The 15,818-nt window shown below is 37.7% G+C and overlaps 1 protein-coding gene across 1 annotated transcript in view; it reads right to left on the bottom strand.

Annotated features, from left to right (window-relative positions):
- The window catches only part of LOC121289661, a 176,381-nt gene extending 163,140 nt beyond the window's left edge, over positions 1–13,241 (bottom strand). The window contains exons 1-8 of the mRNA XM_041209286.1: positions 13,096–13,241; positions 11,931–12,078; positions 10,131–10,339; positions 7,402–7,425; positions 6,140–6,287; positions 3,225–3,433; positions 2,060–2,207; positions 260–468 (exon numbers count right to left, since the gene is read on the bottom strand). Coding sequence (XP_041065220.1) covers positions 260–468; positions 2,060–2,207; positions 3,225–3,433; positions 6,140–6,287; positions 7,402–7,425; positions 10,131–10,339; positions 11,931–12,078; positions 13,096–13,177 — 1,177 coding nt within the window. The 5' untranslated portion in view covers positions 13,178–13,241. The remainder of the gene's footprint in view (positions 1–259; positions 469–2,059; positions 2,208–3,224; positions 3,434–6,139; positions 6,288–7,401; positions 7,426–10,130; positions 10,340–11,930; positions 12,079–13,095) is intronic.
- Positions 13,242–15,818: the final 2,577 nt, after the last annotated feature.

The following is a 15,818-nucleotide window of genomic DNA, read 5'->3' as shown; positions in this document are numbered from 1 at the left end:
TTATATTTTGAGAGAAATCAATGGAAACACCAATCAGGCAGCTTCTATAATTATAATTATAATAATTACAGTAATAAATAAGCTATAATTACATGGCCTGACTGCAAGGTCAGAATTGTACCTAGGCACTAAGTTGAAAATCTGATAAAGAGCTTTAGTTGAGATTTCAATGGGTTGAGATACATCAAGTCCTAATTTCTCTACATTTCTTCTAGTTTAAAGTACCTTGCAAGTTTGAGACAAATGTAACAAATCTCACCATCATTGTTTGGCAGAGAGGAGTAGTTTGCAGCAAACCCACGTCTAGTAACACTGGAATCAGATCTAAAATATATTGTCATACTGTTCGATGATGATGTAAATATCTCATCTGATCCATTGCAAAATTTCAAAAGCAAAACAGAATTTGTTGTGGGCCCATCATATATAGCAATATAATCATATGAGCACCCTGATGTATATTCGAGCCTGTTGAGAGAATGATCATAGTTTGAAAATGAATGTTGCAGTAAAACCTTGTTTATAGTCAACTTCCTTAATCAATCAGATAATGATAAGTATGCCTGCATCTATAAGCACCATTAGAAGACATTTCAGTTCCGAAACAAAAAAAAACATATTGGACAATTGGAAAAGGAAGATTTGCATTTACATAGCACTTTTCTTGAACAGCAGCATTTTACAGCCAATGAAATACTTCGGAAGTGTAACCCTTATAGTAATGCAGGGGACATGGCAGTCAAGTAGTGCACAGCAAATTTCCACAAACGGCATTACGATAACAACCAGACAATCTGTTTTGGTGATGTTGATTGACCGGGCATAACTCTACTGCCATTTTTTGAGATCATTGAATCTTTTACATCCAGCCAAATGGGCAGACAAGAACTCAGTATATCATCTCATCCATAAGGAGCTACCTCCAATAATTTTTTTCTTATTCATCCACGATATGTGGGCTTCGCTGGCTGGGCCAGTGTTTATTGCCCATCACTTGTTGCCCTTGAGAAGGTGGTTGTGAGCTGCCTTCTTGAACCGCTGCAGCCCATGTGGTGTGGGTGATATGTTTCAGTGAAGTACAATGCAAACTGGAGGAACAGCACCTTATCTTTCAATAAGGTGCTATACAGCCTTCTGGACTTAACACTGAGTTTAACAACTTCAGACCATTATTCTCCATTCTGATCTTTTTCTATTTTTTTTCCAATTCTCACCACCCACAGGGCCATTTGTAGCTTTTTTGTGCTTTGCTTTCACAGAGTGCTAACCCTTGTTCTGTTATTAACATGTTCTACTATCTTACCATTACGCCACTATTAGTACCTTCGTTAGACTTTAACACTACCATTAACACTCATTTTGTCATGTGTCCATGACATATCTGTCAAATCTCTACTAAGCTCCAACCCATCAATGGCTTCCTACTTGTTTTATACTGCTCCACCACTCCCCCGCGCCCCCGGACCTCCCTCTTCAACAGTGTAAATTCCCACACATTTCTACTTCCATTCAGCTCTGAGGAAGAGTATTTCAGACCCAAAATGTTAACTCTGTTTCTCTCTCCACAGATGCTGCCAGTACTGCTGAGTGTTTCCAGCATTTTCTGCTTTTATTATATTTGATCTAAGTAAGATCTTTGCAACATTTCCTCCAGTCTGTTATTATTTCATGAAATTATATTTATGTCAATAAGATTTGTCCATCTTTCAGACTTCTACATGATTAATTGATCTATATCACGTTGAACTATTCCAGACTCATTTGCACTCATTTCAAGATCACATTGTACATTGTGTAACACTTGACTGCTGATTTCTATTCCGCTGAACAGCAGTCAGCCAGGGAAATATCTCAGATCAGATGCTTCATTTCATCATATGAGTTTTATTTTACTGTGAAGACCTAACAGCTTTCTATAATATTGTTTCTTGTCAACAAAATGGAGAATACCTCCTTGTTGTAATTTAAGTGAAGTGACTCCATTAGCAATAGCTAATTGGCAGCAAATACTCTTGCTATTCTTTAAATTAAATTTTAGAAGTGAAACATTTTTACTTACTCAACGTAAGTGAATTGCAGCTTTATGATTTGGTTTCTGTCCCCTCTTATATACCAAGAGCATTGTGCATTATTTGGATAGGGAAATGGATATTTGGGACTGAGAATAGAACCATAAGCAGCATCAAGATACCCTCCACAAGATCCACCTATCGACGGTAAGAAAATGGATAAGTTCATGAGTGCAATACATGATAAAAGAACAAGCTATTTATTTTTTATTCTCTACCAAAATTCTTTGCCAATTTTCTTGCACATAAGAAATTTCAACAGGAATAGGACATAGAGGCCCTGGAGCCTGCTTCGCCATTCATTATGATCATGGATAATCTTCCTTTTCTCATAATATTTCTTAAAACTATTCACTCCATGTTCCTATAAGGTTCCACAGCTAGTGGTCACCAGTCACCTTCTTTATGTCACTGTTGATCGTATTGACAGTGATTGGTCACATGTTAATTATTGGGCTAAGACAGTTGAGCCTGATTCTGATTTCACCAGATGTCCATACACACGGACTACCAATGGCAGGTGGTGGGAAGCCTGATAGGACTTCTTTATTCACTTCAGTAGCTTATGTGAGCTCTGAGGCCCATAGCCACCCTGCCATTGCTTTGGCTGCAACCAGATAAACCAATTGGCAATCAAGCCTGGAAACTTCCTGTTTGTGTGGTTCAGCTGTTCGCTAAATACGCTTGCAGCGTGTTTGGTGGAGCCAGATATATATTCTAACATGTAAATATAAATACAAAAAATTACACAAAGTTTTCCACATATCAATGTGCATAAAAAGGTGAGCTTTCTGATTTTTAGATGTGAATGTTAATATTGGATATCTGATAAACTGACATTCTGCAGCAATGTGACATTTCTAATCAAATTTGTTACTTTACTGCAGACCATTAGATTTCTGTATTAAAAGACATTACTCCTACTGACGTTTGCAACATTGCTAGCATTTCAACTTTTGATATTTAAACTTGCCCCATTATTGTCAAATTGGCCTGACTGCAAGGTCAGAATTGTACCTAGGCACTAAGTTGAAAATCTGATAAAGAGCTTTAGTTGAGATTTCAATGGGTTGAGATACATCAAGTCCTAATTTCTCTACATTTCTTCTAGTTTAAAGTACCTTGCAAGTTTGAGACAAATGTAACAAATCTCACCATCATTGTTTGGCAGAGAGGAGTAGTTTGCAGCGAACCCACGTCTGGTCACACTGGAATCAGATCTAAAATATATTGTCATACTGCTCGATGATGATATAAATATCTCATCTGATCCATTGCAAAATTTTGAAAGCAAAACAGAATTTGTTGTGGGTCCATCGTATATTGCAATATAATCATATGAGCACCCTGATGTATATTCGAGCCTGTTGAGAGAATGATCATAGTTTGAAAATGAACGTTGCAGTAAAACATTTTTTATAAATAACTTCCTTAGTTATTAGAGAATGATAAGTATGCCTGCATCTTTAAGCACCATTAGAAGACATTTCAGGTCCGAAACACAGGACATGAGAACATAGTGGACAAGTAAAAAAGGAAGATTTGCATTAAAAAGCACTTTTCATGATCAGCAGCATTTTACAGCCAATAAAATGCTTTGGAAGTGTAGCCCTTGTTGTAATGTGGGAGACAAAGCAATCAAGTTGCGTGCAGCAAATTTCCACAAACAGCATTATGATGACAACCAGACAATCTGTTTTGGTGATGTTGATTGACCGGGGATAACTCCCCTGCTATTTCTTCAGATAGTGGAACCTTTTACAACCAGTCCAGCAGGCAGACAGGACCTCAGTTCATCATCTCATGCATAAGACGTTCCACCTCCAACAATGGAGAGTTTCCTCACATACTGGAGTGTCAGTCTTGATTTTTGTGCTCAAGCCTTGGAGTGGGACTTGAACCCAAAACCTTGTGACTCGGAGATAAGTGTGCTACTAAATGAGCTTTTGTGACAAACAGTCGAGTGAACTCAATGTATCCAGCCCATTCTATCCACAGATCTAGTGGGATTTGCTTCATAAATACTCCAATAAATTTGTCTTAAAATTCTCTCCCAGCTTTTCAAGATTATCAAACATAACAGCAATACTTGGTAAGATGTAAATACCAAAGGTGACAAGGACTCCCCATGCAGGTTTCAACTATGCATTCAGCTGTGAAACAACCACTGGAAATTCAACTGCAGGAAACCTCACAGCCTGCTGAGAATGCTTTGTTTAATAATGTCCTCACTTCAGCTGTAATGCATCAAGTTCCTTCAAGAGACTAGGCTTCCCTCATACGACACAGAGACTGAGTTAACCATAATTTGTACAAGTGTATTCCATTTACCTACGTCAAAGAGATTGTGGGACCACATTGTGTTTGAGCATGCATCTGAGGACGATTATGTGAGATGTAGCGGTTTAAACTTGGGTTAAGTGTATGAGAATAAATAACATTCTTTAGATTAAAAGTCGCAAAAGACTGCTGCAGATTCTGTTAAACTGACATACAATCTGCAAGGGGTATGAAAACACACACAATCTTTAATCACTAAACATACTAATCATGGCGGTTAAACGAAGACAAACATTTTGTTCACGACACAATCACATCTTTTGGTTTTTCCCATTTAGCGAATGAACAATCCTTTGTTACATACAGACTTGTATACAGACACCTTTTTTGTTCCAATATTTAACAACTCATACAAAAACAAAGCACTACAGATTTTAGAAATCTGAAATAACAACAGAATATACTGCATATACTCATCAAGTCTGGCAGCTTCCGAGGAGAGACAAACAGAAATAACATTAAACCTGTGCAATCCCCACAGAGGCTGCCCGACCTACTGACTATTTCCGGTATTTCTGTTTCTATTTCATTAACTTAGATTTATCTATATTGATCTAAGTATTTGCACCTTATTCAATTTAGTCTACTGCATTTGCTGCGGAGACTAAACACAGACTGCATGGCCGCTTTGCAGAACACATTCTCTCAATCCGCAAGCATGACTCAGACCTTTCTATCGCTTTCCTTTTGAATTCACTACCTACCTCTCATTTCTGTCCTGGCCTGCCAATATGTTCCAATGAGGCACAATGCAAACTTGAGGAACAGCACCTCATCTTCAAATAAGGCATTCTACAGCCTTCTGGACTTAACATTGAGTTCAACAACTTCAGGCCATGAACACTGTCCTCCATTCTGATCTTTTTCTAATTTTTTTTCCCAATGCCCTCCACGCACAGGGCCATCTGTAACTTGTTCTTCTGCTTTGCATTCACAGAGCGCTAACCCTTGTTCTGCTATTAATATGTGCTGCTATCTTACCTTTAGGCCACTATTAGCACCTTCTATAGTCCTTAACACTACCATTAACATTCTGTTTGTCCTATGTCCATGACATCTTTGTCAAATTTCTCCTGAGCTCCATCAACGACTTCCTATTTTTTTCCACCTGCGCCACCATTCGTTCGTGCCCCACCCCCTTCTTCAACATTGTATAATCCCTCACATTTCTACCTCTCGTAGCTCTGAAAAAGAGTATTACAGACCCAAAATTTTTACTCTGTTTCTCTCTCCACAGATACTGCCAGGCCTGCTGAGTGTTTCCAGCATTTTCTGTTTTTTTTTACTATATTTGATCTAAGTAAGATTTTTGCACCATTTCCTCCAGTCTGTTATTATTGCATGAAATTATATTTATCTCAATAAGATTTGTCCTGTTTCACACCTCTACATGATTAATTGATCTATATCACATTGAACTATTCCAGACTCATTTACACTTATTTCCTGACCACATTGTACATTTTGTAACACTTGACTTCTGATCTCTATTCCACTGAACAGCAGTCAGCCAGGGAAATATCTCAGATCAGATGTTTCATTTATCATATGAGTTTTATTTTACTGTGAAGACCTAACAGCTTTCTATAATATTGTTTCTTGTCAACTAAATGGGGAATACGTCCTTGCTGTAATTTAAGTGAAGTGAATCCATTAGCAATGGTTAATTGGCAGCAAATACTCCTGCCATTCTTTAAATTAAATTATAGAAGTGAAACATTTTTACTTACTCAATGTAAGTGAATTCCAGCTTTATGATTTGGTTTCTTCTCCCCCTTATATACCAAGTGCATTGTGCATCATTTGGATAGGGGGAAGGATAATTGGGACTGATAACAGACCCATAGGCAGCATCAAGATACCCTCCGCAAGTTCCACCTATCAACAGTAAGAAAATGGATAAGTTCATGAGTGCAATAAATGATAAAAGAACTCGCTATTTCTTTTTTATTCTCTTCCAACATTCTTTGTCAATATTCCTGCACATGAGAAATTTCAACAGGAATAGGACATAGAGGCCCTGGAGCCTGTTTCGCCATTCATTATGATCGTGTATAATCTTCCTTTTCTCATAATATTTCTTGAAACCATTCACTCCCTGTTCCTACAAGGTTCCACAGCTAGTGGTCACCAGTCACCATCTTTATGTCACTGTTGATCGTATTGACAGTGATTGGTCACATGTTAATTATTGGGCTAAGACAGTTGAGCCTGATTCTGATTTCACCAGATGTCCATACACACGGACTACCAATGGCAGGTGGTGGGAAGCCTGATAGGACTTCTTTATTCACTTCAGTAGCTTATGTGAGCTCTGAGGCCCATAGCCACCCTGCCATTGCTTTGGCTGCAACCAGATAAACCAATTGGCAATCAAGCCTGGAAACTTCCTGTTTGTGTGGTTCAGCTATTCGCTAAATACGCTTGCAGCGTGTTTGGTGGAGCCAGATATATATTCTAACATGTAAATATAAATACAAAAAATTACACAAAGTTTTCCACATATCAATGTGCATAAAAAGGTGAGCTTTCTGATTTTTAGATGTGAATGTTAATATTGGATATCTGATAAACTGACATTCTGCAGCAATGTGACATTTCTAATCAAATTTGTTACTTTACTGCAGACCATTAGATTTCTGTATTAAAAGACATTTCTCCTACTAACGTTTGCAACATTGCTAGCATTTCAACTTTTGATATTTAAACTTTCCCCATTATTGTCAAATTTTCATTGCTCAGTTGAGTCAAATTTTTAACAATATTGGCTCTATTGTTGAGCTCACCAACATTTCAGGCTCAGACATGAAGAGCGGCAACATGGTGAAGTAGCAGATGGTTGCTTCTGTGCACATAACTGTACCCAAGCACAATCACAGTGTTCATGAAATGGGGGGTCATGTCAACTCAGCCCTGATATATCTGTTTGGAAACTCCTCTGCCTGAAGTTGAGTTTTAAAGAAGAAGATGAGGAAAATTTAAACATAGTTACCTGATGTTGGTGTTGTGAAGGTTTCTAAAAGTACAGATTAAAATGAGGAAAATTATTTAGTGAACCATGAATAAATAATGAAAAAATATTGTTTCCAGTTATGAGATAACGGATACAATATGTAGAAATTACAATATGAAAACATGCTATTCATCCCAACAAGGCCATGACAATATTTACCCCAACCCGTCACATTGACAAATAATTCGATTCATATGTACAATTTGTTAGCATATCCCTTCATCTCCTTTTCCACCTATTCAACCTAAACTTGAGTAGTGACATGGCCTTCAACCTCACGTGGCACGCAGCCGATTCTCCCCTATAGATGGTTGGTTGAGTTTCCAAGTCTACAATTGTTACAACAGGGTGTTCTGAGACAACAGTTTGACAGACAGCTCAAAGGGGCTAATGCAGTGTTAGCTTTCTTTAAAGTTGAAACAGAATAGATTTTTAAAAAATTAATCAAAGTTTAACCATTTGAAGAGATTTAAAAACTTTGAATGGATTTAATGAATGGGTAGCATTTCAATATCAAGTGTGTAGGACTGAGAGCTGTATTAATCTGTTGGAAGTTCAATTTCTGGAATCTCCAGATGGCCCCTGAGGTCTGCATATAGTGGATACTGGACGAGTTGCTATGCAGGTGGCATAAAGGCTTGAGGTGTCATGGGGATAGTGATGGGGTTTGAGGGAGGGTGAGGGGGGAGAGCTAGAGGGTCAAACAAGTTCTGAGACAACTGGAACAAAGTCCCAGGTAACCAATGTGGGACTTTTAACCAGACTGCATGAGCACTCGCCTGCCCCTGTGGCAGTCTATGCACTATGGAGTCTTGCGTCCAATCATTGTTTCCAAATCTGTGACTGTTTACTTTGGAATGTAACAACTTTAACATGGAGGAGGAATTCTTCATTCTTTCAAGAAATAAAACAATTAATCTTATTGGACGGAAGCTGCATAATTTCAAAACTCTATCACTAGGCATAGCATTGCCCAGCTAAAATGCCCCTCAGTGTCATCATACACTGAGGATGCAGCACTGACAAAGTTCTTATTTTTGATGATAAAACTTCTCTGTTAAGGTTTGATTTTTTGATGCAGGATAAAAGCAATGATGTATTAATGTTAAATTTTCAACAGGTATTTCTGAGGGAAAACAGAAATATTGGAGCTGAAATTCCTTCCGCTGTCTATTTTAAGAAAAATTGGATTTTAGTAAGAAGTGCCAATTTTTCACTAAAGTTACCACAGTTCGGAATTTCTGTCCTACTTAATGTTAATACTGTAAGTGCCTTCCCTGTTGAAAGAAGAGGAGGGTAGGTTTGAGCAACCTTAACATTGATATGAGTAAATAATAATTCTGGGTATTAAATATGTAAAAATATTCAGGATAAAGACAATAGGCTGAAGTTAAAGCTTCTGATATATGATTACATCATGTAAATATTTTTTGTTGCATTTTTAATATCACTCAGGACGCTTAAGCAATTAACAGTTTAGAGTTTGTATTTAATTGTGTAGTCGAGGTTAGGTGGCTTTGATGCAGAGACTGGAAATTGGGGTAGGGCCCACTTGCCCCAGGTTTGTGCCCATTCTTCCACCCACACTGATGTTCAATAAATACTTAATGAATCTAGTAGGGAAATCGAGAGAAACTGCTTCATTCTGAGCCAAGTTAGAATGTGAATTTTGCTACTAAACGCAGTAATGAAGGTGAATAACATAGATGTAGTCCAAGCTAAGCTAGATGAGGACATGCAGGAAAAAGGTATAGAAGGAAAGTTGATATGTTTGGAAGAAAAGGAGTGGGAAGAAGTCTATATGGAGCATAAATGCTGGCTTGGACTGCGTGGCCTGTTTTTTGAGCTGTAAGTACTTTGTAATTTGTCAAAATTAATGATACAAATGGAGATAATTTGCTATCCGGTCTTTTCTCTCCATTTTTTTTTTGCCTTCAGTCTTGCTGAACACAGAGTGAAATTTTGCACAGCAGAGATGGAAACATATTTTGCACAGAGAAGTGTTTAGGCTAAACAGACCCAGGCCAGTGGATTTTCATTGTCTCAGTTGACGACCATTTTGGAAGCTTCCAACTCCAGAGCAGCCAAACTCTGCATCAACTAATTTTATGATTTTCTTTGAGAAGTGGTGGGAACAAAAGGTACTGGATGTGACGCTAAGAGGTGGAACAGATTGGGACACACAAAATCAGCTTTTTTAGTTTACTTAAGGCACCTTTACTATGTCATAACACCAATGATAACTGTCAACTACATCTCCAAACAGAATGAAATATAAAACTATACACTTGGCATTCAATCTTTTCTAGGAGTGGATATATTTTTAAACTTGCTTTCTGAGAAAATCAAGAAGAAAGCCAGGAAGAGTGTTCACATGAAAAGACAAAATGTGACTGCACTACTTTGAAAATGTGGGATACATTTTCAACTCGTTGCCGTTATGTGAGACTTATATTTTGAGAGAAATCAATGGAAACACCAATCAGGCAGCTTCTATAATTATAATTATAATAATTACAATAATAAATAAGCTATAATTACATGGCCTGACTGCAAGGTCAGAATTGTACCTAGGCACTAAGTTGAAAATCTGATAAAGAGCTTTAGTTGAGATTTCAATGGGTTGAGATACATCAAGTCCTAATTTCTCTACATTTCTTCTAGTTTAAAGTACCTTGCAAGTTTGAGACAAATGTAACAAATCTCACCATCATTGTTTGGCAGAGAGGAGTAGTTTGCAGCAAACCCACGTCTAGTAACACTGGAATCAGATCTAAAATATATTGTCATACTGTTCGATGATGATGTAAATATCTCATCTGATCCATTGCAAAATTTCAAAAGCAAAACAGAATTTGTTGTGGGCCCATCATATATAGCAATATAATCATATGAGCACCCTGATGTATATTCGAGCCTGTTGAGAGAATGATCATAGTTTGAAAATGAATGTTGCAGTAAAACCTTGTTTATAGTCAACTTCCTTAATCAATCAGATAATGATAAGTATGCCTGCATCTATAAGCACCATTAGAAGACATTTCAGTTCCGAAACAAAAAAAAACATATTGGACAATTGGAAAAGGAAGATTTGCATTTACATAGCACTTTTCTTGAACAGCAGCATTTTACAGCCAATGAAATACTTCGGAAGTGTAACCCTTATAGTAATGCAGGGGACATGGCAGTCAAGTAGTGCACAGCAAATTTCCACAAACGGCATTACGATAACAACCAGACAATCTGTTTTGGTGATGTTGATTGACCGGGCATAACTCTACTGCCATTTTTTGAGATCATTGAATCTTTTACATCCAGCCAAATGGGCAGACAAGAACTCAGTATATCATCTCATCCATAAGGAGCTACCTCCAATAATTTTTTTCTTATTCATCCACGATATGTGGGCTTCGCTGGCTGGGCCAGTGTTTATTGCCCATCACTTGTTGCCCTTGAGAAGGTGGTTGTGAGCTGCCTTCTTGAACCGCTGCAGCCCATGTGGTGTGGGTGATATGTTTCAGTGAAGTACAATGCAAACTGGAGGAACAGCACCTTATCTTTCAATAAGGTGCTATACAGCCTTCTGGACTTAACACTGAGTTTAACAACTTCAGACCATTATTCTCCATTCTGATCTTTTTCTATTTTTTTTCCAATTCTCACCACCCACAGGGCCATTTGTAGCTTTTTTGTGCTTTGCTTTCACAGAGTGCTAACCCTTGTTCTGTTATTAACATGTTCTACTATCTTACCATTACGCCACTATTAGTACCTTCGTTAGACTTTAACACTACCATTAACACTCATTTTGTCATGTGTCCATGACATATCTGTCAAATCTCTACTAAGCTCCAACCCATCAATGGCTTCCTACTTGTTTTATACTGCTCCACCACTCCCCCGCGCCCCCGGACCTCCCTCTTCAACAGTGTAAATTCCCACACATTTCTACTTCCATTCAGTTCTGAGGAAGAGTATTTCAGACCCAAAATGTTAACTCTGTTTCTCTCTCCACAGATGCTGCCAGTACTGCTGAGTGTTTCCAGCATTTTCTGCTTTTATTATATTTGATCTAAGTAAGATCTTTGCAACATTTCCTCCAGTCTGTTATTATTTCATGAAATTATATTTATGTCAATAAGATTTGTCCATCTTTCAGACTTCTACATGATTAATTGATCTATATCACGTTGAACTATTCCAGACTCATTTGCACTCATTTCAAGATCACATTGTACATTGTGTAACACTTGACTGCTGATTTCTATTCCGCTGAACAGCAGTCAGCCAGGGAAATATCTCAGATCAGATGCTTCATTTCATCATATGAGTTTTATTTTACTGTGAAGACCTAACAGCTTTCTATAATATTGTTTCTTGTCAACAAAATGGAGAATACCTCCTTGTTGTAATTTAAGTGAAGTGACTCCATTAGCAATAGCTAATTGGCAGCAAATACTCTTGCTATTCTTTAAATTAAATTTTAGAAGTGAAACATTTTTACTTACTCAACGTAAGTGAATTGCAGCTTTATGATTTGGTTTCTGTCCCCTCTTATATACCAAGAGCATTGTGCATTATTTGGATAGGGAAATGGATATTTGGGACTGAGAATAGAACCATAAGCAGCATCAAGATACCCTCCACAAGATCCACCTATCGACGGTAAGAAAATGGATAAGTTCATGAGTGCAATACATGATAAAAGAACAAGCTATTTATTTTTTATTCTCTACCAAAATTCTTTGCCAATTTTCTTGCGCATAAGAAATTTCAACAGGAATAGGACATAGAGGCCCTGGAGCCTGCTTCGCCATTCATTATGATCATGGATAATCTTCCTTTTCTCATAATATTTCTTAAAACTATTCACTCCATGTTCCTATAAGGTTCCACAGCTAGTGGTCACCAGTCACCTTCTTTATGTCACTGTTGATCGTATTGACAGTGATTGGTCACATGTTAATTATTGGGCTAAGACAGTTGAGCCTGATTCTGATTTCACCAGATGTCCATACACACGGACTACCAATGGCAGGTGGTGGGAAGCCTGATAGGACTTCTTTATTCACTTCAGTAGCTTATGTGAGCTCTGAGGCCCATAGCCACCCTGCCATTGCTTTGGCTGCAACCAGATAAACCAACTGGCAATCAAGCCTGGAAACTTCCTGTTTGTGTGGTTCAGCTGTTCGCTAAATACGCTTGCAGCGTGTTTGGTGGAGCCAGATATATATTCTAACATGTAAATATAAATACAAAAAATTACACAAAGTTTTCCACATATCAATGTGCATAAAAAGGTGAGCTTTCTGATTTTTAGATGTGAATGTTAATATTGGATATCTGATAAACTGACATTCTGCAGCAATGTGACATTTCTAATCAAATTTGTTACTTTACTGCAGACCATTAGATTTCTGTATTAAAAGACATTTCTCCTACTGACGTTTGCAACATTGCTAGCATTTCAACTTTTGATATTTAAACTTGCCCCATTATTGTCAAATTGGCCTGACTGCAAGGTCAGAATTGTACCTAGGCACTAAGTTGAAAATCTGATAAAGAGCTTTAGTTGAGATTTCAATGGGTTGAGATACATCAAGTCCTAATTTCTCTACATTTCTTCTAGTTTAAAGTACCTTGCAAGTTTGAGACAAATGTAACAAATCTCACCATCATTGTTTGGCAGAGAGGAGTAGTTTGCAGCGAACCCACGTCTGGTCACACTGGAATCAGATCTAAAATATATTGTCATACTGCTCGATGATGATATAAATATCTCATCTGATCCATTGCAAAATTTTGAAAGCAAAACAGAATTTGTTGTATGTCCATCGTATATTGCAATATAATCATATGAGCACCCTGATGTATATTCGAGCCTGTTGAGAGAATGATCATAGTTTGAAAATGAACGTTGCAGTAAAACATTTTTTATAAATAACTTCCTTAGTTATTAGAGAATGATAAGTATGCCTGCATCTTTAAGCACCATTAGAAGACAATTCAGGTCCTAAACAAAGGACATGAGAACATAATGGACAAGTAAAAAAGGAAGATTTGCATTTACATAGCACTTTTCATGATCAGCAGCATTTTACAGCCAATAAAATGCTTTGGAAGTGTAGCCCTTGTTGTAATGTGGGAGACAAAGCAATCAAGTTGCGTGCAGCAAATTTCCACAAACAGCATTATGATGACAACCAGACAATCTGTTTTGGTGATGTTGATTGACCGGGGATAACTCCCCTGCTATTTCTTCAGATAGTGGAACCTTTTACATCCAGTCCAGCAGGCAGACAGGACCTCAGTTCATCATCTCATCCATAAGACGTTCCACCTCCAACAATGGAGAGTTTCCTCACACACTGGAGTGTCAGTCTTGATTTTTGTGCTCAAGCCTTGGAGTGGGACTTGAACCCAAAACCTTGTGACTCGGAGATAAGTGTGCTACTAAATGAGCTTTTGTGACAAACAGTCGAGTGAACTCAATGTATCCAGCCCATTCTATCCACAGACCTAGTGGGATTTGCTTCATAAATACTCCAATAAATTTGTCTTAAAATTCTCTCCCAGCTTTTCAAGATTATCAAACATAACAGCAATACATTGTAAGATGTAAATACCAAAGGTGACAAGGACTCCCCATGCAGGTTTCAACTATGCATTCAGCTGTGAAACAACCACTGGAAATTCAACTGCAGGAAACCTCACAGCCTGCTGAGAATGCTTTGTTTAATAATGTCCTCACTTCAGCTGTAATGCATCAAGTTCCTTCAAGAGACTAGGCTTCCCTCATACGACACAGAGACTGAGTTGACCATAATTTGTACAAGTGTATTCCATTTACCTACGTCAAAGAGATTGTGGGACCACATTGTGTTTGAGCATGCATCTGAGGACGATTATGTGAGATGTAGTAGTTTAAACTTGGGTTAAGTGTATGAGAATAAATAACATTCTTTAGATTAAAAGTCGCAAAAGACTGCTGTAGATTCTGTTAAACTGACATACAATCTGCAAGGGGTATGAAAACACACACAATCTTTAATCACTAAACATACTAATCATGGCAGTTAAACGAAGACAAACATTTTGTTCATGACACAATCACATCTTTTGGTTTATTTCCCATTTAGCGAGTGAACAATCCTTTGTTACATGCAGATTTGTTCCAATATTTAACAACTCATACAAAAACAAAGCCATGCAGATACCAGAAATCTGAAATAACAACAGAATATGCTGGATATACTCAACAAGTCTGGCAGCTTCTGAGGAGAGACAAACAGAAATAACGTTAAACCTGTTCACTCTTAACAGAGGCTGCCTGACCTACTGACTATTTCCAGTATTTCTGTTTTTATTTCATTAACTTAGATTTATCTATATTGATCTAAGTATTTGCACCTTATTCAATTTAGTCTACTGCATTTGCTGCGGAGACTAAACACAGACTGCATGGCTGCTTTGCAGAACACATTCTCTCAATCCGCAAGCATGACTCAGACCTTCATTATCGATTTCCATTTGAATTCACTACCTACCTCTCATTTCTGTCCTGGCCTGCCAATATGTTCCAATGAGGCACAATGCAAACTGGAGGAACAGCACCTCATCTTCAAATAAGGCTTTCTACAGCCTTCTGGACTTAACATTGAGTTCAACAACTTCAGGCCATGAACACTGTCCTCCATTCTGATCTTTTTCTAATTTTTTCCCAATCCCCTCCACACACACAGGGCCATCTGTAACTTGTTCTTCTGCTTTGCATTCACAGAGCGCTAACCCTTGTTCTGCTATTAATATGTGCTGCTATCTTACCTTTAGGCCACTATTAGCACCTTCTATAGTCCTTAACACTACCATTAACATTCTGTTTGTCCTATGTCCATGACATCTTTGTCAAATTTCTCCTGAACTCCATCAACGACTTCCTATTTTTTTAAACCTGCTCCACCACTCGTTCGTGCCCCACCCCCTTCTTCAACGTTGTACCTCACATTTCTACCTCTCGTAGCTCTGAAAAAGAGTATTACAGACCCAAAATTTTTACTCTGTTTCTCTCTCCACAGATACTGCCAGGCCTGCTGAGTGTTTCCAGCATTTTCTGTTTTTTTTTACAATATTTGATCTAAGTAAGATTTTTGCACCATTTCCTCCAGTCTGTTATTATTGCATGAAATTATATTTATCTTAATAAGATTTGTCCTGTTTCATACCTCTACCTGATTAATTGATCTATATCACATTGAACTATTCCAGACTCATTTACACTTGTTTCGTGACCAGATAGTACATTTTGTAACAGTTGACTTCTGATCTCTATTCCACTGAACAGCAGTCAGCCAGGGAAATATCTCAGATCAGATGTTTCAGTTAGTCATATGAGTTTT

Source organism: Carcharodon carcharias, chromosome 17 (genome assembly GCF_017639515.1).
Source record: "Carcharodon carcharias isolate sCarCar2 chromosome 17, sCarCar2.pri, whole genome shotgun sequence".
Classification (NCBI taxonomy): Eukaryota; Metazoa; Chordata; class Chondrichthyes; order Lamniformes; family Lamnidae; genus Carcharodon; species Carcharodon carcharias.
The sequence above is the reverse complement of the archived record's forward strand: the minus strand, read 5'-3'. Positions and strand labels throughout refer to the sequence as shown.